The following is a 24,605-nucleotide window of genomic DNA, read 5'->3' on the forward strand; positions in this document are numbered from 1 at the left end:
ACCGTATTTGTAAGTAGAATAGTCTGTAGGATTGTGGGCCGCAAAGAGAAACTTGGTTAGTTTCGATGTCTATTGCCCAGCCCTGAGTAGTTTGTCTAAAATCTCCCGTCGGCTCTATCTGGCTCCTTGTAAGGGCGTCATGAGTGGTTCGTGTTAGTGTCATGGTTGCTGAATGGTAGTTCATGGGTAGCAATGCATTCTGGTTTCACAGTTCTGTGATCCAAATGACAGAGACGTTTTCCAGCAATGTGTATCACTGGAAAGTGTGGAAAGACGGTGTAGTCATATTGACCAAGCCTGCAGGAAAACGACAGAGCAGCTGCACAGGTGGACACATGGTTCCATACATTAAGCCCGAAACATCTGGCTGGACTTTCTGAAAATGACCATAAGGATTCACCTCTTTTTCTTTTTTCTACAATATTTTCATTTGTAATTGTTTTGGTGCCAGTCCTGGGGCTTGAACTCAGGGCCTGAACACTGTCCATGAGCTTTTTGTGCTCAAGTCTACAATTCTACCACTTGAGCCATAGCTCTACTTTTGGCTTTTTGATTGGTAAGAGAAAATAAGAGTCTCAGGGACTTTCCTGCCTGGGTTAGCTTTGAACTACAGTCCTCAGATCACAGCCTCCTGAGTATCTAAGATTACAGACATGAGCCACCAACATCCAGCTGATCTATACATATATTATATACATATATCTATATGTATATAAACCCTATGTTTAAATGAGAGCAAGCAGCTTAGCCCGTTGCTTCGTTTCTCAAGTGAACACAAGGTAGCTCCCGTCCTGGCTCTGGTGTGGAAAGAGTTTCCATCACAATGGTCTTTGCCTCTGATGGCTTCGCTAGTCAGTCCCAACTTCCCAACTCCACTCACGGGACAATCACCTTTTTCAAAAGAATCTTCTAGCATTCTCCATTTGAGTCTAAGTTTTCTCCTTTCCTATGAAGAAAAAATTTCATATACATTTATATCCTGTCAACTTTGGTCAGAAAATACTTTCTGCTTAACACATAGAAAACTGGCTTCTCTAAATGCCCCAGTGTTGGGGGACGCTCAGGTTCCACATTGCCTTGCGTGCAGCAGACGGGTGCAGGATCTGTCCACAGACCGGCACAGGATCTGTCCACACACGGGCAGCCTTGCAGCTCTGGGGTATGTGCTGGGATCATTTGGGTCCCCAAACAGCTTTTAAGAAATATGTGTGTTTGGAAGGGAGTTTCTCCTTGGAGCTTCCCAACAATAGAAAGGCTTAGAATTGGAAGTCATCCACTCTCCCTCATTAGCCATTTCCTAAGTCAGTGCTGTGACTCCACTGGCTCCACTGCAGATGAGAAAGGGAGCCGGTTCCGGCACGGAGCCAGGGCCTGGGGGCGGTCTGGGGTGGCAGAGCACGTGCAAATTCAGATTCCAGGACCCGGAAGGAAACAAAACCAACACAGAATTAAGGTTTGTTTCTTGGGTACAATCCTTCACACTTTTCTGTCAACTGGGCTGGAAGAATTCCTTTCATAATAAGGTGTCTATCCAGGGGCTGGGAAGGTAGAGCGCTTGCCTTGCATGCCTGAGGCCCTGGGTTCGATTCCTCAGCACCACATAAGCAAAAAGAAAAAAGCCGGAAGTGGCGCTGTGGCTCAAGTGGTAGAGCGCTAGCCTTGAGCTGAAGAGCTGAGGGACAGCGCCCAGGCCCAGAGTTCAGGCCCCACGACAGGACCCCCCCCAAAAAAAAATAAGGTGTCTATCCAGCATGTGCTCACTTCTTTTGCTAAGAGTCCATGCTAAAGAGTACTGCCAGATACCAACCTGAAGGAAAGCTAAATATTTTCTCCAGAAAATGTGCATTTGTTTCTTTTTCAGATAAGCTCTTCGTTTATCTTTATACCTTACTTTCCTCCCCACCCCCCTGCCCAGGGAGCTATGCTTTATATAAGGTTACTGCGTGGATATTTAAAACTGTACAGCTTAATGTTATGTAATTTATGTAATTTGGATTATTAGTTATTTTTTTATGGAGCGCTCATTGAAGTCCACTACTTTGGGGAAACAGTGAACAATAGGAAAAAATGATGATACTATTTCTGTTCTCACAGGGCTTACTGTCCGTGGCTTGTACCCTAGAAAAACTTCATTCATTCCTCAACCTGTCAGTTTTTTTCCACCAGTTGACTGGTTCATTGTCTCATTCATAATTTTTTTTAATTTCATGGCAAGACTGCATGGCAGGTGTTTGCAGGAAGCAGCATTATTTAAGTAACTACTGTTGAGAAATGTCCCCTTTCCTCCGATTAGCTAGTAGCATGCATATTTATAGTCCTGTGGACCATTATCATAGAGATTGTTCCAACTAGAGGAACTCAGCTGGAGCCCAGAAATTAGTATCTTTCAAAGCATTTAGATGTATAACTGAGTGTCTGTGTGTGTGTGTGCGCGCACGCGCACGTGCCAGGCAGTAGTAGGGCTTGAACTCGGGGCATAGCATGTTATCCCTTAGTTTTTGTGCTCAAGACAAGTTCTGTACCACTTGAGCCACAGCTCCACTTCTGGCTTTTTAGTGGTTAATTGGAGCTAAGTGTCTCACAGACTTTCCTGTCTGGCCTGACTTTGAACCATGATCCTCAGTTCTCAGCCTCCTGAGTGGCTAGGATGACAGCGACAACCACTGATGTCCCGCCAGCTTGGTTGTTTTTGCTTAGCCCACCAGCCTGTTAGATCTCAGCAATGATGTTAAGAGAACATGACTCGGGCCAGTGGCTTAATTTTTGATGGCCCTGTTCCACTGACAACCAATGGGAACCCAGCTGGGGTTGATTCAGGAAGGAGCTCCGCAGACCCCGGATGAGCCCAAGGTCCCTCCTTGGTGACCCACGGTGGTGACACAGTCCATCTGTCCTCAGTGTGGCTGCAGCAGTCATCTTTAAAAGGCGTCTCCTACTCAGGTGCTTCGGAAAGCCCTCTCGGAGCAGATGTTTCGCAGTGGTTTACAAACGGCGGGTGTTTGGTTAGCCTTCGTATTTTAATCTGACAGTCCAACTCTTATACTTTATGGAGGGAGGCTTTTCCTCTTCATGCACCACTGTCTCAGAACGTGGACCGCGTGTGCATCACTGCAAAAGTAAACGCTAAGAATTGGTTACTAGAGTTCATAAAACGAAGACTCGGTTGCTCTTCACAAGGAAAAAAAAACCCAAAAACAAAAAACAGCATCATTACTTGAGATTCTTGCACTACTTGGGAAAAAAAAATCAAGTGCCAGAATCACTGTTTAAAATGAGAAGCATGACACATCTCGTACGTAGGGTGTTTACAGAGCGGGGATCGTGGAGAGCATGCACAAGCTGTCTTTAGCAGAGCCCTGTTCTCCTGTGAGGGCGATATGGACCCTGAGAACCAGCCCAGGAAGAACAATAAGTGGATTTAATTTGCTTTCCTTTCGTTTTCCATATTTCTTAACATCACATCCTGATGGTATTGAGACAGATGTTTTGTTAAGTGACAATAATAGGTTCTAGTAATGTTGTTCCTTTGCACATTCCTTTCAAAGTGAAGAACCGGAGCCGGGCTTGGTGCCATGCCTGTAACCCCCTCACCCCTCAGGGGGCTGATGTAGAAGAATCCAGAGTTGAAGGTCAGCCTTGGCTATGTAGTGAGACCTTGTCTCAACGAAACAAAACAAAACAAAAAAACAGTAAGTGAAGAGTCCCTGGAGATTTTTTTTTTTAATGAAGAAACTACATGTTTGGGTACTTGTTCATCCAAGAATTGGAGGTCTTCTCCTCACAAGTATTTATCTGAACAACCGCAGAGTCCTTGCAAAAGGCATTCATTTCAGGTTAAATTCTAGAAACCCAGAGGAGCTGTGAGGCACAGCTGCATAGAGAGAATCAAGCTGAGAAGAATATTCTTTTATCCGTGGAAGCCTTGCCATGGCACTTAGCTCCTAATCTGAGACTGCATTTAACATTTGAAATACTTCTTTAGTTCTGTCTTTTTAAGTAACGACGTTAGATGGTTTAGATCAACATGTAAAGTGAGAAAAAAATCAAAACTGTTAGAAAACAGGACGAAGGCACGAAGGACGAAGGACTGTGTTGCCTAAACACTGAAGATGCTGCTGTAGTAAATTAGACCCCAAAAAAGAATCTGTGGAGTAAATGTTGGTGGGAAAATGAGGATCCTTGGATCTCATCCCCCCTGCTTCTGAGGAAGATGAATAATGATCACAATGTACACTGTGCAGATCCTGTCAAGCCCCGTTCTAAGTGCTTACCGTGGATAAGCTAACTTAATCCTCACGCTGACACAGATACTCTCCCTAGCCTTGCTCGTACTTACTTAACAAGTTTAGCTCTGCTGCTTCCTTCCTTCCCTCTTCCAAACCCTTTTTCAAAGGGGAAACTGCTTCCCCAGGCAGAGATTCTTTTTGAGCACCAGCACTTTTTAAAATGAACAAACACAAGTATCATTTATTTATGAAGTGTGTTTGTAAAGACAGTACAAAAGTACTCTTTAAACTGCGTACCAAGGTCCTTAACTGATTACTTTGGTAATCTTCAGTTCTGTGCAGCTGGCAACAGAGTTTCAAACATCTCGCTGGCAGGCACCTTTTGCTTTTCTAAACACGCAACTAAAATTCCACATTAAAGGGAAAATAATAACTCTCTCCAATGTGCACAACACACTAGGAGAGATGCCAAGGGCCGTGGTGTTGGAGAGGGGCCAGAAGAGGAGAACTGGGCGCGAATCCACTGACAAGAGAAAACATATCCCAATTCTAGCTGTTCAGGAGGCTGAGACCTGAGGATTGCAGTTCAACTGCGGTTCAACACTAACCTAAGCAGGAAAGTCTGTGAGACTCTGCTCTCAGAAGCCCAACATAGTAGAGTGCTAGCCTTGAGCAAAAAATCTCAGGGAACCAAGATCCTGAGTTCAAGCCTCAGAAGCAGCATGCACGCATGTGCACACACACAATGGAGTGAGGCAAAAATAATCCAGGGCTCTTTTTTTGTTTGTTTCCACTGAAGAGTAAGGGAGTTCCTTTCCAGGCATCAATGGAGCAATTATGCAGTTCTGTCCATTAGGATTGTTGACTGTGTGGTTTACCTGTTACCTTAAAGCAGCATAGTCAGCATAGATTTGGTTTATCAAAGGCACAAAGAATGTAGTCACATGCAAGAGGCCCTGCAGGAACCCGTTCAGTTTCTCGAGCGTAATCTAGATGAAAGTGTGTGTGAGGTTTGTTTGGAAAGTGCTTTTATACTATTCCTTCACGAGCTGACTTTATTACCAGGCCCTGCTCCACTGTGGTGCTGAAACCACAGCACATGCTGACGTTCCCAGGTTCTGATTGTAACCGGGACGTGTGTTAACATTCCCATGTCCGCCGCAGTCGAACCTGGCAGGCTCCTACTTGGTATTTCCTGTTTCCTGCCCTGCAAAACATCCCTGCTGTTCCCTGTCTCCCCCAAAGCCTGGCACTTCACTCCTGACCCAAAACAATCTTGATATAAACTTAACTCGTTGGAAATACATTTCTTCTACACCACAACTCTTTTGTGAGTGTGTGTGTGTGTTTTAAAAGGAAACCTACCCCAACAGGTGACTGCCACATGTTGCAGAGAGCAGCCGTTCCACACCAGACACCACCCACCCCAGATCTCTGCTCGTTCCCATCTGAGCATGGCTCAGCGCTATCACCATCTGCCCTTCTAAGTGCACTGTCTCTGAGCCAACCACACAGTGCGCAGTCTCAACTTCTCAACTCAGAGGGAACGCACTCACAAAAGTAGAGAAAAGTGCTCTTCAAGTTCCGAGTACTTCATGGAAGATACTTTCCTGGTTCCTAATTTAGAGAGGTCAATAGAGTGACTGTGGCGTGAAAGAAATCTTCAGTTCAGATCAGCAGGAGGAAGGCGTGTGTGCTGCAGTATGGCATTGTGTCAAGTACCTTAATATGGTTATTTGAAATTCCCTGTAAATGTTTAGGATGGACTAGAAATACAGCTCTCTCTCTCTCTCTCTCTCTCTCTCTCTCTCTCTCTCTCTCTCTCTCTCTCTCTCTCTCTCTCTGCATAATATGGCTAGGGTGCTGCTCCATTTGTGATCTGCTGTGGGACGCCGTGAACTCACGTGGCTGGTGAGCGCGTGGCCGCCAGCGCCAGGGCTGGTGGTAGGATACCACAGATGGTTCTGTGGTTATCACGGTAAACAAGTATCTGGATCTCTTTTAAGCTTTGTCAAACTCATCTTACAAAGAAAAGAAAAACTTCAGAAGACCTATGAGCTCATGCATGCTGCTGTAGTCCTGTGATAGAATCCATCGAGATTATGTTGTATTTACAAGAAAAAAAAATCGGCTGACCTTTAGAGATCATTGACCAAGAAGTGTAAATATGTTTGACGAATAAAACATTTCTATGATGACTTGATCTACCCTTGAATTTTTGTTTTTCTAGTCCCTTTGTTGGTCTTTTTTTTTTTTTTCAGTCCATGTCTTGGGGATTTGAACCTAGGACCTTACACTCTGGGCAAGGGCTTTGTGACTGACCTATCCCTCCAGCACACTGTTTGCTTCTAGGGTACAACTCAGTTTTTAGGGAGTCAACAAAGTTTGTGATGCTTTAGAAGATAGAAGTCACTGGCAGAAAAGTACTTCCAGTTCACGCACACGATTTGCTGGTGTGCTTTGATGTTGCCCTTGCTCCCCCTCCCCCCCCCGGCCCCTCCCCCCCCAGGTAATTTGCTTGACCAAATCAGGTTCTCTCCCAGTGAATTCCAGCAGAGGGCCAGCCCGTCAGGCAGAAGGCATTTCATGTGCGATCTCTAGCATAAAGACCTTGGAGAAGGACAAACACCTGCTTGCTCCGAGAGTAGCCCTGGGTGTGTGAAACTTCTGAAGACACAGCAGCAGGGCTATCAGACCTTTAGATTTCTCTATTGCTCCACTGGAAAGTAAAGTTCCAATTGACTGGGGGAAACAGTACCTAAGCTTCAAAGGCCTGCAGGGAGGACACTGCGGCTGGAGCAGAAGGCCAGGCAAGCCATTCACAGAGCTTGCAGGCCTTTGTGAACACCTGGTGTTTCTCTGAGCTGGGCATGGGTGGGACTAGACTTGAGCTGAGGCTCAAATGTTCTAGTTCAAGGGGATCAGCATGGCTACTTCGCTGTGAATAGACAGTTTGAGGGAGCTAGACTGGAGATGATGTCCATCCTGGATGGACAGGACGGCTCAGCAGAGGCAGGAGCTGATGGTGGTAGGGACTAAGGTGGCAGGCAGCGGGGTACGGTGATCTCTAGCCTGTAACCCTTGGAGAAGGGCAAAACCCTCAACTAACAGGATTTGCTGATGGATTGGACATTGGCTCTTTGACTGAAAGGGGAATAAATGATTCCTAGATTCCTTGGTCCAAACAGCTGTTCAAATGGAGTTGCTTGGTTTCTGTCTTTATTCCTTGCTTCTAGCTTATCTGTTCTTGTCCATAGATAACCAGGACAATCCCAGTACAGAAAATGAGAGCGTGAGCGTGGGCACCAGGCAGCCCGCTTCCAAGGCTGGCATTCTTCCAGAGCAGCCATGCTCAGAGGCAGCCCACCTGGAAACACACTTGCGTATCTTCCTGCTTCTCCTGTCACACTGCGAGCGTAGTCCAGTGTCAGGCACAGTGTGCACATATCGCTGGAGAAAAAGATGACAGCAGAAGTGAAGCTCTGGCGACTAGAGTTGTCTGCAGCTGTAGGGCAACTGAGTCTCGCTTGGGATAGTCTTTCAAGAAAAGGGGTTTTGAAACCAGACATCGCCAAGTGCCAGTGGCTCACACCTCTCTAATCCTGGCTACCCAGGAGGCGGAGATTGAGGACCTCTTACTAGCCAGCTCGGGGACAGCACCCTAGCCCTGGGTTCAAGCCCCAGGTCTAGCACAAAGAAAGAGAGAAAGGAAAGGAAGGAAGGAAGGAAGGAAGGAAGGAAGGAAGGAAGGAAGGAAGGAAGGAAGGAAGGAAGGAAGGCAGGCATACTCTTTTTCCTTTTCTGCTTGTTTCTTGGTAAGCCTGCAGGCTCGGCTCAGTACCTCTTGAGAGGAGTAGAGAACAGCCAACAAAGGGTGATCGGAGCGTTTCAGCCTTCTGTTTGGGAGAGTTTTGAGGCGGTTTTGTGTTTTGTTTTGTTTTGCTTTAATCTTTATTGTAAAGATGATAAATGGGGGGGGTTAGGTTGCCGTTACATAAGTACGGTCATGAGTACATTTCTTTTTAAACTGTTACCCCTTTCCTCATTTTCTCCCGCCCTCCCCCCACAGTTGTAAAGTTCATTTCCAACATAGTGTCAAGTGAGCATCATTGTTGCATTAGTTCATCCTTTGTCCTGCCGTTTCTGTGACTCCCTTTCCCTTCCACAGATAGGATAAACTTATATACAAGATAAAGGGTATAGAAAACTGAAATGGAAAAGAAATAACTGCATACAGGACATAATAAGAAACTCTTGTTTGCAATTCTTGGAGTTCGTTATATATGGCCCTATGCACTTAGCAGCTGAGCTATAGAGATCCCCTGTTTAGAGTATCATAGACATATTCTAGTTATTACAAATTAGGGAAACCACGCAACCTACTTTTCTTTGGGCCTGGCTTCACATCTCTGGGCATACAAGAAATGCAAATCAAACCAATATTGAAATTCCACCTTATCAAGAAATCTAATAACAACAGATGTTGGCAGAGATGTGGCCAAAAGGGAATGCTACTACACTGTTAGTGGGAGAGTAAACTGACTCAACCACTCTGGAAAGCAGTATGGAGACACCTCAAAAGACTCCACATCGAGCTCCCCTGTGACCCACAATCCCACCTTGAGCAGTTTTAATGAGACTTCTAGTCCTGGGACAACTACTGTTTTCATTCATACATCTGTTTAACAGATATTTTTTTAAAGTCTACTGTATGCTACGATGTCTAGATGCAAGGACATGGTGGGTATTCTGATCTGTAATCATTTAAAACAGGGAGGTCGTAAATCGCCATAGGGGAGTGATTGGGGACACATTTGAGGAAATATTCAATTCTACCTCAAGTGAGGGGTGCAGGAAAGTCCATGGAGTTGCTTCTGAGATGTGAGTTGAAATAAGCAGAGATGCATGTTTGAGTTGCCTACTAAACAGCTCCCTCGAGGAGCAACTGGTGTGGGCTTCCTTGGAAGCCCTGCATCCTGCATGGATGGATAGCCAGAATGCCCTTCCCTAGGACACTGGTTTTACATTTAATCCCATTTTCCTGTTATTTAAACTATTTACCATTGCAGTCATTGCCAGTGTGCAGAAACAACTTTGCACATAGAAATTAAGGAATTTCCCAAAGGTCAACAGCCACTGGCACTAAAAGTAGCACTAATCCAATCTGTGGGTATTTGAACCTTTTGTGGGCAATGAACATCTCTGGGAGTGAATATTCCACAGAAAACTTCACAAACACACCAAACTTCACCTTGAATTTTAGAACAAGCCACCCGGACTCCAAGTGATAGCCCCCGATTTTGCATTTGGTATGGAACCCTTCAATAAGCATGTCACAGCTTCAAAAGACTCAGTGTAAGTGAACATAAATAGTCCTAGTAGAACATAAAATCAGATTTAAAAAGTTTCTTCTACGAAGGTTCTAAGTAATGAGGAAAACAGAGAGGATTAAGCACCTGACTCCCATAGCAACAAATACAAGGGGCGGATGGACCATGAGCCTCTCTCTTCTCTCTCTGATAGAAGACCTATGGAGACTCCTGACAATCAAGTTACAAGTCAAGTTAGAGAGCGCATTTCACACCAGTGGCTCACACCTGTAATACTAGCTACTCAGGAGGTTGAGATCTGAGGATTGTGGTTTGAAACCAAGGCAGACAAATCTTTGAAACTCCTATCTCGAATTAACCAGCAAAAAGCAAGAAATAGAGCCATGGTTCAAGTAATAGAGCACCAGCCAGGCACAAAAACAACACCAGGAAGGCAGGGGGAGCAGCTCTCACAACCAGGAAGAGATTCTCCTCCCGTCTCCACGTCTTATCTTCTAGTCTCCATCATCCCATTTTCCCACCCCAAAGTTAAAACACAAAAACGGAAACCACAACACAAAAACCAACTTGGAGCCTGCTCATTTTAAGTGTGTTTTAAAAAGTTATCTTTTTTTTTAATAGCAAAACATTTTCTATTAACCACATTTTTTGTGTGTTAACTAGAGAGAAGGGAGGGTCATCATCCCCTTACAAAGTCATTTAGTCACTGGCTCCATGATGGAGAACGTGAATGCACATCTGTTTCCTGATCTTTCTGGTCAGTTTCTTCTCTTTAAAAACTTTTAACTCCCTTTTGTTGCATTGAACTATGACCTGTATGATCAAGGTTCATAACAGATAACGTACTCAAACGAGGGTGATGCAGAAACCATCTTTATAAAATTGAGCTTCTTCTACTGTTTTTTTTTCTTCTACATTGAGTGACGTTTAGAGGCCCATTTTTTGGCCACTTGCTGTTCTTTGTAAATAAAGCTAGATATAGACTAATCCTTAAGGACGATTACTCTGCTCCTTCCTGTAGCAGATGTGACTAGCGAACCACCCACCCTCAAATGAACTCACTTTCCCCATTTCTATCATAGCTCACAAAATACTCACCCAACGAAGACATCTCTTCTTTCATGTTAGCTCAGTGTCATCACGCATACCCAAAAAAATCCTCACACATTTCTCCCTCATATATGAATCAAATGTATTCTGCATTTGTACAGTAGATATCAGCAATCTTGTCCAACTCTGGATGAAATATCCATTATTCATTTATTTCACAGACCTCTGGCAGGTGCCCTGTGCTTTATGGCATTGATATGCTGAATTCTCCACAGTTCTATGGTATTGCTATTTTATTTTACACAAAAAGAAATGGAGGCCCCTTCCCAAGGTCACCTTGCTAGAGAGCAGCTCGCTGGCTGGAGCGCCTGTTCTCTATCACTATACGGGGTGGTAATTACTCTTCTGAACATTATGCCATTGTTCTTAAGTGACACTCGGTGCCATTTGGACAGGGAGATTCTCCAATGACCTCTTTCTGCCAGCTACTGTCTCCATCAGTAAACATGCAGCTGGCTTTACAGCGTATTGGCAGTGGTGAGACTAGTTTTGCTGTAGAGACTCACTTAAGCGACATCTCTTTAAGTTTGATCCTAATACTTTTAGCTGCACAAGTTGTCAACTTATTTTATTTATTGATTTATTGTGTGCCAGTACTGGGGCTTGAACTCAGGGCTTGGGTTCTGTCCCTAAACTCTTTCACTCAAGACTGGCATTCTACTGCTTGAGCCACAGCTCCACTTGTGATTATTTTTATTTTCAGTGGTTATGTGGAGGCAAGAGTCTTATGGACTTTCCTGCCCAGCTGGCTTCAAACCATGATCATCAGATCTCAGCCTCTTGAGTAGCTAGGATGATCCTCAGACCTCAGCTTCCTGAGTAGCTAGGATTACAGGCAGTGAGCCATGGTGCCTGGCAATTTGTCAGGTGGTTTTTTTTTTAATTGTGTCAGCCCTGGGACTTTCCTGCCCAGGCTGGCCTTGAACTATAATCTTCTGATCTCAGCCCTTGAATAGCTACGATTATAGGTGCAAGCCACTGGAGCCTGGCTAATTTGTCAATTTTTTAATAGAAAGTATCTCTTTGCATTTGTTCTAGGAAATGGCTCTTGACTTATCAGGACAGTGATTGTACTATACTTAAAAAATAAGGCAAGAGCAGTTCGAGGCCAGCCAGGACAGAAAAGTCCCCAGGAGACTCTTATCTCCAATTAACTCAAAAATGAAGTGGGGCTGTGATTCAAAGTGGAAAAGTGCTACCTTGAGCAAAGAGCTCAAGGACAGACCCAGGCCCTGAGTTCAAGTGACAAAATAAGAATAATAATAATAGGAATAATAATAAATAAGGGCAACATTAAAGGTGTGTTATGAATCTTCATAACAGATAACTTGTTTAGGATGAGAATAATGGAGCTATCATCTTATAAATTCTAATTTTAAGATTATTCTCTCTTTTTACAGCCCATGTTGATACATAGTTTACATTTACATGTGCGTTCTAGTGGCCACTTTACATTTATGACATTAGACTATTGTGTATATTTCATTATCTTTTTTTTTGGCTTCTTTTCTATTTCAGTGGATCACCTTAGAGTGTGTGTGTGTGTGTGTGTGTGTGTGTGTGTGTGAGACAGAGAGAGAGATAGAGAGAGAGAGACAGACAGACAGACAGAGACAGAGGGACACAGAGACACACAGAGAAAATTGGGAATAAAATTATGCAAAAAAAGAGGTACTAGAGGGTCAAGATATATGGATACGAACCGGATTTCCAGCCATCAAATTTCAGATCCAAAGCTTACAATTTATATGACCATGAGAGAGGCACTTAAATTCTCAATGTCTCTATTTTCTCACCTACAAAATTGGGTTAGCAGTAATAATACCTACCCTATAGGATCACTCAGAAGACTGAAAGTATTCACTTGATACAGTATCTGCTACATCATAAGTGCTTTTTCACCCAGTAAGTGAAAGTAGGTGTGTAATAAAAGCTAAAATATATACTTAACTACGTAAATAATAACATACCTCGTTACTGAATAACTGCACCTTGTTGATTTTGGATAGCCATGCGGGGGAACTGGCACTGTGGAACCAGGGGCAGGTGTGACTTCTAAGGACATCAGAGTTATTCCGAACAGAATGAGATATTTTTTTGTAAAAAACAAAAACAAAAACAAAACTGTCATTAACTTTGCCTTGCAAATATGCAACACATACATAAACAAAATTGTCCTCTGAAACCACAAACTACCCAGCATACCACACATGTATGTATCACTATTGCTACATAAGCCGTCACCCCAAAAATTAGTAGTTTCAGGCCACCTTTTTGCTTTGCTCTAGGTTTTGAGGATAAGAAGTTGGAGAAGAGCTCAGCCGAGCAGTTCTTGTCTAGAATCTTTCAAGCTATGGCAGCTCTGACGTAAACCACAGAAAAGGGGGGCTTGGCAGGCGTGAGACACCCTTCCTACTGAAGAGAGTATAACAGAGATTCAAGACAGAATGCACGCCAGCCAATTTCAAATCGCCCTAACAACGGACATGATCGTGAGCTGGGTGCTTAAGTTCTCGATGACTTAGGCAGTTTGGCTAAGGACTTGGTCGTTGCTAGCAAGACTATCTGGAAGTCAGCATCAAAACTTCACTGTATATTATGTGTTTTATAGAATTAGGATTAAGTTACATGAATGTGTCTTTTTTATACTAACTACAAAAACAAAACAAAACAAGGCAAGAGCTTTTGTGACGTGGTTGATTCTGCTATCACTGGGAACTGAACCGAGGACAGACTTCTCCAAGGAGCATACAAGAGGCCTGGCCTTGGGTGTATGGACATAGCATTACTACCACCAAATTCTAGTGGTTGAAGCCTTACAAACGTGCCTAGATTCACGGATTACAGATATTGACCCCCATTTCTTTTATTGTTGTGATGATGATGATGATGATGATGATGATGATGATGATGATGATGATGATGATGATGATGATGATGATGATGATGATGATGATGATGATGTAGTTGTGCCGGGGGTTACAATTCTAAAGTCAGGTTGAGTGCAATGCTTCTTGGTCAGTGGCATCCCTTCCTTTGTTTTCCTACAGAATTCACTTATTTTATTTCGTTGGATATTGTGTCTGACCTGGGGCTTGAACTCTGGGTCTGAGCACGGTCTCTGAACTGCCATGCTCAAAGCTAGTGCTCTACCACTTGAGCTACAGCTCCACTTCCAGAATGTTTAGTGCTTAATGGACAATGAGAGTCCCTGGGCTTTCCTGCCCAGGCTGGCCTTGAGCTGTGATCCTCAGATCTCAGCCTCCCGAGGAGCTAGGATGACAAGCGTGAGAGCCAGACCCCACTTCTTGATGGAAGAAATGTCAAAGTATGTGAAGGCCATGTTTCTAACTTAAAAGCATTCTAGGTACTGCCAAAGATCAACAGAAATAGTTCTCTGTCATGTTTATATTTAGATTAGTCCATCCTAGTTTAACTTTTTCTTGGAGTTCTAATATGTGAACCTTTGGGCCATTTACAGAGGTTTATTCGGAGCCTTTTGTAATATCGGGGAGTTTCTAGATCAGCCGGAAGAGAGAGCAGAATCCAGAGACGTGCCCTCCATCCATGCGCTGTGATCTTTCTAGTCCCGTAACACGCGACATTTAAATAGCCCCACTTCTGGACGGAGGGCTTCTGGACCCCCCCATCCCCCCAGTCTTTCCTTAGGTTTGGGAAATGAATCACAGTTGCTTTGCGTCTTTTCCAGGTAAATTTGGTATGTAACACTAAAAAGACCCCATGCCCTGCGCAGCCCTTGGGGTCACTGCTCACCGGAAGGGCTTCCCTGGCCAGTCTTAACAGGCTTCCTGGCTAGACCTTCCTTCATTATCAGCAGGGGGGACCTGACCCACAGAGCCACCCACATAACACAGGCCGAAAAGCAACGATCGAAGGGAAGTTGTTCTTAAATGGATCCATATGAAAGCAGGCCACAGCCCACAGCTGGAGGAGATCTGCTTGCAGGTTTGGAGGCAATTTGCTTGCTACACGTTGACTCTGTGCATGGGGCAAGTGGGCTGGGACACCCCCACTGCTACTGGTGGGGACACCAGTAGAAGACCACCAGCCCATGAGCAAAGCCAAGAAACAAGAGCTTGAGTCTCACAGAATAAGGAGAGAAGACCCAGGGGGAGATTTGGCTTGTGTGTGTGTGTGTGTGTTTGTGTGCGTGTGCGCGTGCACGCGCGCGTGCGTGCACTGGTGGTACTGGGACTTAAACTCAGATCCTAGGGTTACTGTCCCTCAGCCTTTTCACTTAAAGCTGGTGCTCTACCAGTGAGCCACAGCTCTACTTCTGGCTTTTGGTGGTTCACTAGAGAAAAGAATCTCCCAGACTGTCCTGTCCAGGCTGGCCTCAAACCATGATTCTCAGACCTCAGCCTCCTGAGTAGCTAGGGTTTACATGGGTGAGCCACCAGCGCCTGGCTTCAACTTTGTTTTAAAGTACCATCTCCTAAGGTGAAGGGCATCCTCCAGCAGCCAGCTCGTCGTCCATCCGACAGCTACTTCCCCACGTCAGGCCGCTTTCCTGGCTTGCACTGTTCACCGGCACCGTTTGCCCAGGAGCCAGAGAAGCATGAGGCCGCGTGGAGATCGCAGCCGGCCTGCCCTCCTTCTGCTTCACGGCTGAGTTAGGGTTCCTCCCAGGTTCCTCCCAGCGCAGACTTTAGATGCCCAGAATTCTACCCCTTTCATCCTGGTGCAGTTCCGTGGAGCCTGCCCCGCGGGGCCAGCGTTGTGAGTGCTCAGCTTCACAGTCACGAGCTGCAGACTAGAATGAGCGATTGGCTGGCTCGGGGGTCTTCCAGCCAGTCGTGAAGTCTCTGTCTGGTTAAAAACAAAGGAATCAGAAGATAACGTTTTCTTGCACATCAACAAGCTCTTCAAAGCAGCCCTTTCTCAGCGTGCTAATGACTCAGAGCAGATGGGGTCCGTTTCCCTGAAGGAGCGGGTGGTGCGGCCCGGGCCAGTGTCTTTGAGTTTTGCCAGCACAGCCTGGCTTCCAAGACCAACCTGCACCGCACTCTGCTCACCTCGACTCTTCTTCCCTCTACCTGACTGCCACAGCTCGGGAGCCTTTCGAAGAAGCCAACGCGACCAAGAGGGAGGCAGCGCAGATTTCCAACCCGGGGCTGGAAACCTGATGCTCCTTTCTTGAGCAAACCCACTTTCCAGACAGTGCTCCTTGATCTTATTTTCCAATTGGGAGAAAGAGGGCTAATAAAACTTGCTATTGTTATCATTTCAGATGTGCACGTCAGTGGCATTAGAAACAGTCACACTATAGTGCAACCACCACATCATCTACCTCCAGAACTTTCTCTTCCTCCCCAACTCACAAGCTACCTATTAAATATATATAATATGAAACATTAAATATTATATAAAATACATATATAATGACTCCAACCCCCCCTCCCCCAACATTCATCAGTCCCTGATAGCTGCCATTCTATTTTCTCGGTTTCTACTACTTCATGAACCACAGACCACATGAAGTGAATCATTTCCTGCGGCCACTACTTTAGTCCACCTAGCACCATGTCTCTAAGCTTCGTCTAGGTTGTATTGTGACATTTGTGTATCTCTTCAAGCTTGTTTGGGGTACATATTCACGAATGGAAGTGCATTGTATGATCATTTTATTTTCAGTTTTTGTTTTTGTTTTTTGCCCGTTGTGGGGCCTGACCTCTGGGCCTGGGCGCTGTCCCTCAGCTCTGCAGCTCAAGGCTAGCGCTTCACTTCCGGCTTTTTCTGCTTATGTGGTGCTGAGGAATCGAACCGAGGGCCTCATGCATTCAAGGCAAGCACTCTACCACTGGGCCACCTTCCCAGCCCTATTTTCAGTTTTTAAGACATGTCAATACTGTTTTCCATACAATCCACACCATTTTACATTCCCCTCAGAAGTGCACAAGAATTCCAGTGTATGAGCTGGGCGCTGGTGGCTCACACCTGTAATCCTAGTGACAATAGAGGCTGAGATCTGAGGTCATGATTCAAAGCCAGGCCAGTCAGAAAACCTTTTACCTCCAATAAACTAGCAAAAATCCATCAGTGGAGAGGTGACTCAAGCAGCAGAGCACCAGACTTAAGCAAAAAAGCCAAGGGAGGACACAAGGCCCACAGTTCAAGCCCCAGGACCGGCACAACAACCACGATCAAAGAATTCCAGTTTTTCCACATCTCTGCCATCCTGTTATATTCTAGTTTTGGGGGGACAGCTATCGTCACGTTGTGAAGTGATAATGCATTGTGGTTGGGCTTTTGTTTTACACTCGTGGATCTCTCCATCCACTTATGGGGGAGGCATAGGAGTTGGAAGAGGCCGGCTTCAGCCTGGCTCAGACAGCTCAGTCTCATGGCTTTCCTGAGGTTTCCATGAGAAAGCATTTGCTCCAGGATTCCCTTCTACTGATCATTGGTGGACCAGCCACGCAACACTAGCCCGCACCCTGCCTCATGGAACCTGCCGCGAGAAGCCTCATCCAGAAGTCCTGGGGCACGTCTCCCATTGCAGAAGACAGTGCTTCCCGCCAGCCTGCATGCCGACAGCTCAGCCTTCCTCCTGTCACATTTACAATGGTCTGAAAATTATGGTTTTGATTTTTCTGTTAGCTGCTTTGTCTTCTCAAATACTTTTGGTCTTTTGTGATGTCTGCGGTGAGAAATGTCTGTCTCTAGCCTTTTTTTTTTTTTTTTTTTTTCCTGGTTGTGGGGCTTGAACTCTGGGCCTGGGCGCTGTCCCTCAGCTCTTCAGCTCAAGGCCAGTGCTCTACCACTTGAGCCACAGCGCCACTTCCGGTTTTCTGGTGGTTTATTGGAGATAGGAGACTCCTGGCCTTGCCCAGGCTGGCTTTGAACTGTGATTTCAGATCTCAGCCTCCTTAGGAGCTAGGATTGCAGGCATGAGCCACCGGCACCCGGCTATCTTTAGCCTACTTTTAAAACAGTTTCCATTGTTGTTAGTGAATATCATTCTTTATATTTTCCTTGATATTAAGCTCATATCAGATATATGACTCTCAAACAGGTGTTCTTTTTACTTTTTAATAGTGTTCTTTGGTGTATAAGTGTTGTGTGTGTGTGTGTGTATGATGGTCCTGGAGCTTGAACCTGGGGCTTGGATGCTGTCCCCAAGCTTCACTTAATATTTACTTTTAAAATCAAGGATAGCACTCTAGTACTTGAGCCACAGCTCTAATTCCAGTTTTTTTTTGTTAGTTAATTGAAAATAAGTCTCACAGACTTTCCTGCCTGGGGCAGCTTTGAACTGCACTCCTCAGATCTCAACCTCCTGAGTAGCTAGGATTTCAGCCACAAGCCATGGGTACCTGCCTACAAAAGTGTTTGTTTGTTTTTGATTTTGATATCATTTGATTTATCTGGCTTTCTATTGTTGACTTTGCTTTTGATATAAGAAATCGTTGCCAAATCTTGTCAGGTCCTGGTGGCTCATACTAAGATCTGAGGATTATAGTTCAAAACCAGCCTGGGCAGACAAATCTGAGAAATTCTTATATCCAATAATCCAGCAAAAAAGCTGCAAGTGGAGGTGTGGCCCAAAGGGTAGAGCACCAACCTTGAATGAAAAGCTTAGAGATAACACCCTGGCTCTGAGTTCAATCCCTAGTACCAGCACACACACACACACACACACACACACACACACACACACACACACACACACACCCCAACTCACTATCAAACCAGTGTTTACATGTTGATAAGAGTTGTCTTTGATCCATTTTGAGTTAACTTTTGAATATGATGTAAGGGAAGGACCTACAAATACTTTATACATGGAGATCTAGCTTCCTAGTACTGTTAGCTTAAGTGACTTTTCTCCTTTGAATGGTCTTAGGACTGTTGTAGAATATCATTAGAGTATATAGAGAGGGTTATTTCTGAAAGTTTTGGAAGGTGCTAGATATTGAACCAGGGATTTTTACATGCCAAGCATGTGCTCTACCACCAGATTACACTCAAGCCTCATTTATGGACTTTTAAAAAGTATTTCCTCCTTGCAATTTTGGGGCTCAAATTTAGAAACTCATGTGAACTTTAATGTAATTTTCTCCTTTTTCTCCTTTCCCTTCCCTTCCCTTCCTTTCCCTTCCCTTCCCTTCCTTTCCCTCCCCTTCCCTTCCCTCTCCTCCCCTCCCCTCCCTCCTTCCTTCCTTCCTTTCTTTCTTGCTCTCTTCCTTTCTTCCTCCTTTTTCTGTTCCTCTCTTCTCTCTTCTTTATTTCTTCTTCCTTCCTTCCTCCCTCCTTCCTTCCTTCCTCCCTTCGCATTTGAATTCCAGTCTTTGCGCTTGTCAGGCATGCTCCCGCCTCTGAGACATGCCTTCTGTTTTTCTACTGGGCGTGTGGCGTGGTGCCATCCATATGTGTTAGTCTTTCCGGTAGTTAGGACAGCGGGAGCACACTGCCACCACCGCGCTCATTGAGGAGGGAGTCTCGTGAACTTTTTGTCCATGGTGGCCTTAAACTACAATGCCAACGACCTCGGCCTCCAAGGAGCTAGAATCCCAGGCATGCACGTGAACCAGCTGGCTTTAATATAGTGCTTAATTCATCAGATTGTGGTGCCGAACATAGAATTGCCTTCAACAACCTTACACCAAAGGCTGCATTCGGAGGCCCCCGGGGTTCCCGACACTGCTTGATTCCCTGTGGAGTCAGTTCAAGCATCCTGGAGCAGTTTGGGAACACACCAGTTCTTCACGTGAAAGCTAGGTGCCAGTGGCTCACACCTGTGATCCTAGCTACTCAGGAGGCTGAGATCTGAGGCCAGCCAAGGCAGAGAAATCAAAGACACTGTTATCTCTCGTTAACCAGCAAAAAGCCAGAAGTGGGGGTGTGGCTCAAAAGATGGAGGACCAGCCTTGAGCAAAATAGTTAAGGGGAACTGCAAGGCCCTATGTTCAACCCCCAAGACCGGCAAAGAAAAAGAAGAACCATACAGAATGGAAATGGCGTGTTTGCTGTGTCTCCCTCCCTAGACTTGACTGCTGGGGGACAAGATTGTGTAATATTCACCTTTGTATGTTCAGAGCCCACCGCTGGAGTGCTTGCTCCTGGTAGAGGTCATCCCATGCTTATTTGATCAAACCAGTGGTTGTGAAGCAGGTGTCTTTGGTTTCTGAAAGTTTCGAATCCACACATCGTGATCACATAAGATGCTTTGTTGTATGGAGCCTCTGGCTTTGTCCTCATGGCTTGTGGCATAGGCTTTATGTGAGCATAGAAGATCCACGCCTATAGAAAGTTACTTGTCTGTCCCAGGCTGTGGTGTACTCGTGTCATTCTTGGAGGTGTTTCCTGATGCATAAGCCCTGATACTCAGGGTTGTGGATAGAGAAGCTAGTTTTCTGAAGAACATATGCCAAGGGTTTGCCATGTGCTGATAGGTTGTCAGCACGCTAAGCTGACTGCCGTTCTACAGTGAGGAGGGAAACGGGTCACGTGAGTGCTAATCACTGTCTTTCACTTTGGTTCTAAGTCATTTATATTACTTGGAATGATTCTCCTGTCTCCCGTCAGCCTGTCACCTGCCTCCACATTATCAGAAAAGCCACTCACAACGAGGAAGAATCTCTAAGAAATTCTTTTTCTCTCAGAGGTCTTATTGTTTGGTGTTCTCTGTGCCTTGAAGAGCTCACCACTTCCCAAGCTCTGAAAGGAGTTCTGGACCTCCAGGAATCATGGTGGCTGTGTCTGACCATGATCTATCTAGATCCATGAACACAGCCTGTCCAAACCACATGTTTCCTGGAAGGGAGAAGTAATACACTTCCTGAATGCAAAAATCTGCTTTTTATAACATAATTTGCTATTGAGAAAAGCTACTGAAAATGAGAGGGAGAGCCAAGAAGGAGCTGCAGAAAGTAGATAGCAGAAAGACGAACTCCAATCCTCACAAGGTACCCCCACACACCGGGAATCCCAGCTTAAGACCTTGCTAGTACCCAGTCCAATGCTTTCTAGTCCTGTGTTGCTCCACTACAAACCACATTTCAGATGGTAACTGTTGCCTTATGAAAATGACACATGTGGGAAATGAGATTTCCCTCTCTTCTGCCCCCCAACAACCTCCCCCTCCTTCCTTCAAACACCCTCATTTTTTTTTAGCTGCATGATGCAATGTTGTTGGGTTGTTTTTTTTTTTTTTCCTTCTTCTTTTCTGGACAGAGTAGCAGTTGTTTCTTTCTCAACTAATTTTTGTTCCAAGACCTCACAGGGTGTAAGGAGAATAACTTCCTGAGTAAAGAAAGCATTTGAGTGTCTGCATCGAAAGATACACAAATCCCAGAACTTAATGGGAGAAGGGCGGAGCCTGAAGAGACTGAAAACAAGACAGGGAAATGAGCACAGGACTAACTCTCTCTCTTTCTCTCTCCCTCTCTCCCTCTCTTTCTCTCTCTACCCCCCACCCTCCCTCCCTTCTTCTATTCCTCCCTCCTTCCGTCTTCTTCCCCCTTTTCCTTCCTTCCCTTTCTCTCTCACCTTTTTTTCTTTCTCTTTTCTCTCTCCTTTCTTTTTTCCCCTCATGACTTTTCTTCATCATTCTCCCTGTTTATAAAGAACCTCGTAGGCTTTAAATAAGTTCAAATGTCTACATTCTTGGGGAATAAAACCCAAGGCATTCTTTCCTTGTGCTTTTAAAAACTTACATCCCTGATTATGAAAGTTGGAACATGAAAAGTTCTTGGGAGATGTTATTGTAATAAATTCTAGTCTAACTTATTGGGTTCTTAAATTATGAATTCTATTAAGGCATGTTTTCCTGCAGTTTCCACTCCAAAATGTTGTTCCTATATAAAATACTCAGATTACCCACAAGTGAGCATTAAAATGGAGACAGGGAGGAGGGTACACAAGGGTTAGGCGTCACCTCCAGAAAATTTCTATAGCCAGAACCATAGGGGCAGACTATTAGCAGACTTCCTGGGAAGGCTATATATCATGTCCTGAGCTTCACATTAAAATGACTTTTTACTTGAGTCATTTGTTAGTCCATTACCAGTTCACCTATCAGATTGCATTTCATCTTGTATTAAATCAAGGTAATCTGGCAAGTAAAAATAGGCTTCTTATTTTACTTGTAGCTCTCCACAAGAGTAGAGATTCAGCCTCCTGCCTTGTGTGTTTCCATAATCTCTAAACAATTCATAGCCTTTCCATGAATGTTTTAATTGATTGAATCCCCCACCACCACCTCCCAAGACACACGACCAAATCATGTACTAAAGTCTGGCTTTTCTCTTTAGGGTTCAACTCATTCTCCTCCAACTGCAGTCCTAAAAGGAACTGACGCTGTGTGGCTGCTGTTGCTGATCCTGCAGTTCTTGGAAATGGAAACATGCAGAAGAGAGACCAAGAAGAAACTTCACAGGAACAGAGGAGACTGCGGGAAAGAACATGTACTTATACACTGAGGCCACCGGATCACTGTGTGATGACTTGCTCCCTTCCCAAGCAGTATGTCCTTTTATGGGGGTTAATCACCAAGACTTCACTAGTAGGAAAACCGAGCTTTCCTAAAACCCATTCAAGGCTGCAACCCTGGGCCACATGTGTCACGCTAACCATGTCCCCAGTGGTGTTCGTCCCTGTACCCTTGTGTGTCCAATGCTTAACGCTCCTAGAAGTAAATGATTTCTTTTCCACTCCTGCCAGAAGTCAAGAGAAATTTAAACAGACCTAAGATCAACAGTGTGAGTTTTCTTGGCCTCCTCCATCGAGCAACACTGCCATAAATTTCTTCGGCTTCTTCCTTGGGAATTTAAAAGGCCTATAGTGTTGGCAGGGTTTATGTAACAATGTTTCTTCTATATGGATTATAAACTTGCAAAATCCCAAACAGTGGAGGGTAGGCTGTTTGGTCAGTGGGTCAACATGAGAAGACAACAGGAAAACTCAACACCATGTCCAGCCAAACATTATTTCTGGATGGGACCCAGTGGGCGGAACAGCTTGGCCCGCTCCGTCTGTGATAGGGTCAGCAGCCTGGGTCCCGAGGAGTGTGGTCGATCCCCTTCATCCCCCTCCCTCAGGACTGGCGGGCTTGGCCCTATTAGACATGGATGCTGGGTGATTCTTGCACAGCTCAGGGACCCTCAGCGACGGAGGGGCTGGCAGAGCCCTGCGGAATCTCGCTGACCGCTGCCGGCTCTGGTTTCTCGAGGTTCTCATGTGGGTCCCCTGAGGAAGCAGAATCAGGGCTGCTTTGAGCTGAAGTGAGCTCTGGGAGACCCATGGTTCATACACCAGGCAAACACGCCTGATTCTATCAAAAGGGCCTTTGTGGTGCTGGGCGCTGGTGGCCCACACCTGGAAGCCTGCCTGCTCAGGAGGCTGAGATCTGAGGATTGCGCTTCAGCCCAGCCCGGGGAAAGAACCACCAATGAACCACCAGGAAAACAGAAGTGGAGCTGTGGCTCAAAGTGGAAAAGCGCTAGCCTTGAGCCACAGAGGACAGGGACAGTGCCCAGGCTCTGAGTTCAAGCTTCATGACTGACAAAAAATAACCCCCCCCCACAAGGGGGCCTTTGTGATAAGACAGCATCCCCCCTCTTTCTTCCTGACCACATTTCCCCCTTCTGAGTGGCCTGCTCTACAGGTTACGTGTGCCTGTTCCCCCGTGCAGAGTGTATGGCACTAGTCTCACAGGACTAGAGGATGGATCTTTCTGACTTCGCACTGAAAGATCAAATGCCTCTTGCAAAAACCAGGGAGCATTTTTTTTTAAAACTAAGACCTGGTGTCCCCTCCCTGAAGCTCTCACCTGACAATAACTGTCAAGCTTTCTGCCTTTTATTGGGTCACTCATCGGCACAGTGAGCCTCCACATTGCATATGACCCATCACATACAAAGGGCCCCAAGCTGACAGTGGCAGCAATCAATTGGCCTCGTATCCCAGGGTCCGTGGCACACGCATGCGCAGTGGCCCCTCCCCTTCCTTTGCCTGACTATGAGGAGGGGGTTGTTTGGGTTTTACTCTTAACAAGAAGAATTAGCAGAAAGAATGGGAGAGAGAGAGAGCTTGATTGCTCCCCTAGCTCTCATTTGCCATCCAGGATGAGGAAAAAAGGAGTTTCCAGCCAGCACACACCACACGGAGAAGAAAGAAACCTGTACGGTTCGGATAGACGAGAATGAGGTTTTCATTTTATTAGCGCGTAGCTTATTCTTAGAGGGAAGCTGCAACATGAAGATATAAAATGATACACAAGACCAATTGAAAATTTTGTTGTATATTATTTAGCCAAATAAAACATGTCTAGAGAGAAATGGCAGGCTGTGGGATACTGCACCATCAGACAGGTGTGTCTGACTTGTCCAAGTCCACATAGAAATCCATTGAGTCAAAAGGCTTCCATGGAAGTTGACCACAGACTATTACTCTTAAATCTGTGAATCGTTGGTCTATCATACTCATCTCCTGCAAGCACTACTGAGGTCCATACAGAGAAACAGAGAATTCATGACCCGGATTGCAGTTCATTTGCATGAGAAATTGTAAAACTTTTAACAATGGACTTTTAAAAAAAGTAAACTCTTAAACAAACCCCAAGTGACCTCTCTGTTGCCTTTTGAAGTACCGTGGCCAGGTAGAAGAGAGTTTAAAGACCTATGTTCTAGGTAATTATAAAAACTAGTCATCCTTGAAACACTGAATTTCAGGGGCTCCCCAGCAAGCCAGCCCTAGCTTACGTACCTCAGCATGTCTGGAGATAAAGCAGCTAGGCCTGGATTTGAATGAACATAATTAACACAACCAGCTGCCACCCTTTCCTACTTCCTTAATTGTAATATGGAAGTTATTTAAATACTAACATTCTCCACAGTGGGTGTGGGATGCTCACGTCTGTCCTGGACCAGATTTCCCGCTAAAACCAATGATTCCTACGTTTACTGGCACCAAAACA

At 45.2% G+C, this 24,605-nt stretch overlaps 1 protein-coding gene across 2 annotated transcripts in view; it reads left to right on the forward strand.

Annotated features, from left to right (window-relative positions):
* The window catches only part of LOC138818173 (putative histone-lysine N-methyltransferase PRDM6), a 129,110-nt gene extending 106,750 nt beyond the window's left edge, over nucleotides 1–22,360 (forward strand). The window contains exon 8 of one of the 2 annotated variants that reach the window (XM_070009116.1): nucleotides 1–1,594. This exon is cut by the window's left edge and continues 2,011 nt beyond it. Coding sequence is in view for 1 of the 2 variants with exons in the window: in XM_070009118.1 (XP_069865219.1) it covers nucleotides 21,943–21,976 (34 nt within the window). In the remaining variant the exon portion in view is untranslated. Of the gene's footprint in view, nucleotides 1,595–21,942 lie in introns of those variants that run through there. The other variant, XM_070009118.1, reaches the window with a different exon arrangement.
* Nucleotides 22,361–24,605: the final 2,245 nt, after the last annotated feature.

Source organism: Dipodomys merriami, unplaced genomic scaffold (assembly GCF_024711535.1).
Source record: "Dipodomys merriami isolate MVZ:Mamm:240054 unplaced genomic scaffold, mDipMer1.0.p SCAF_72, whole genome shotgun sequence".
NCBI classification, from domain to species: domain Eukaryota; kingdom Metazoa; phylum Chordata; class Mammalia; order Rodentia; family Heteromyidae; genus Dipodomys; species Dipodomys merriami.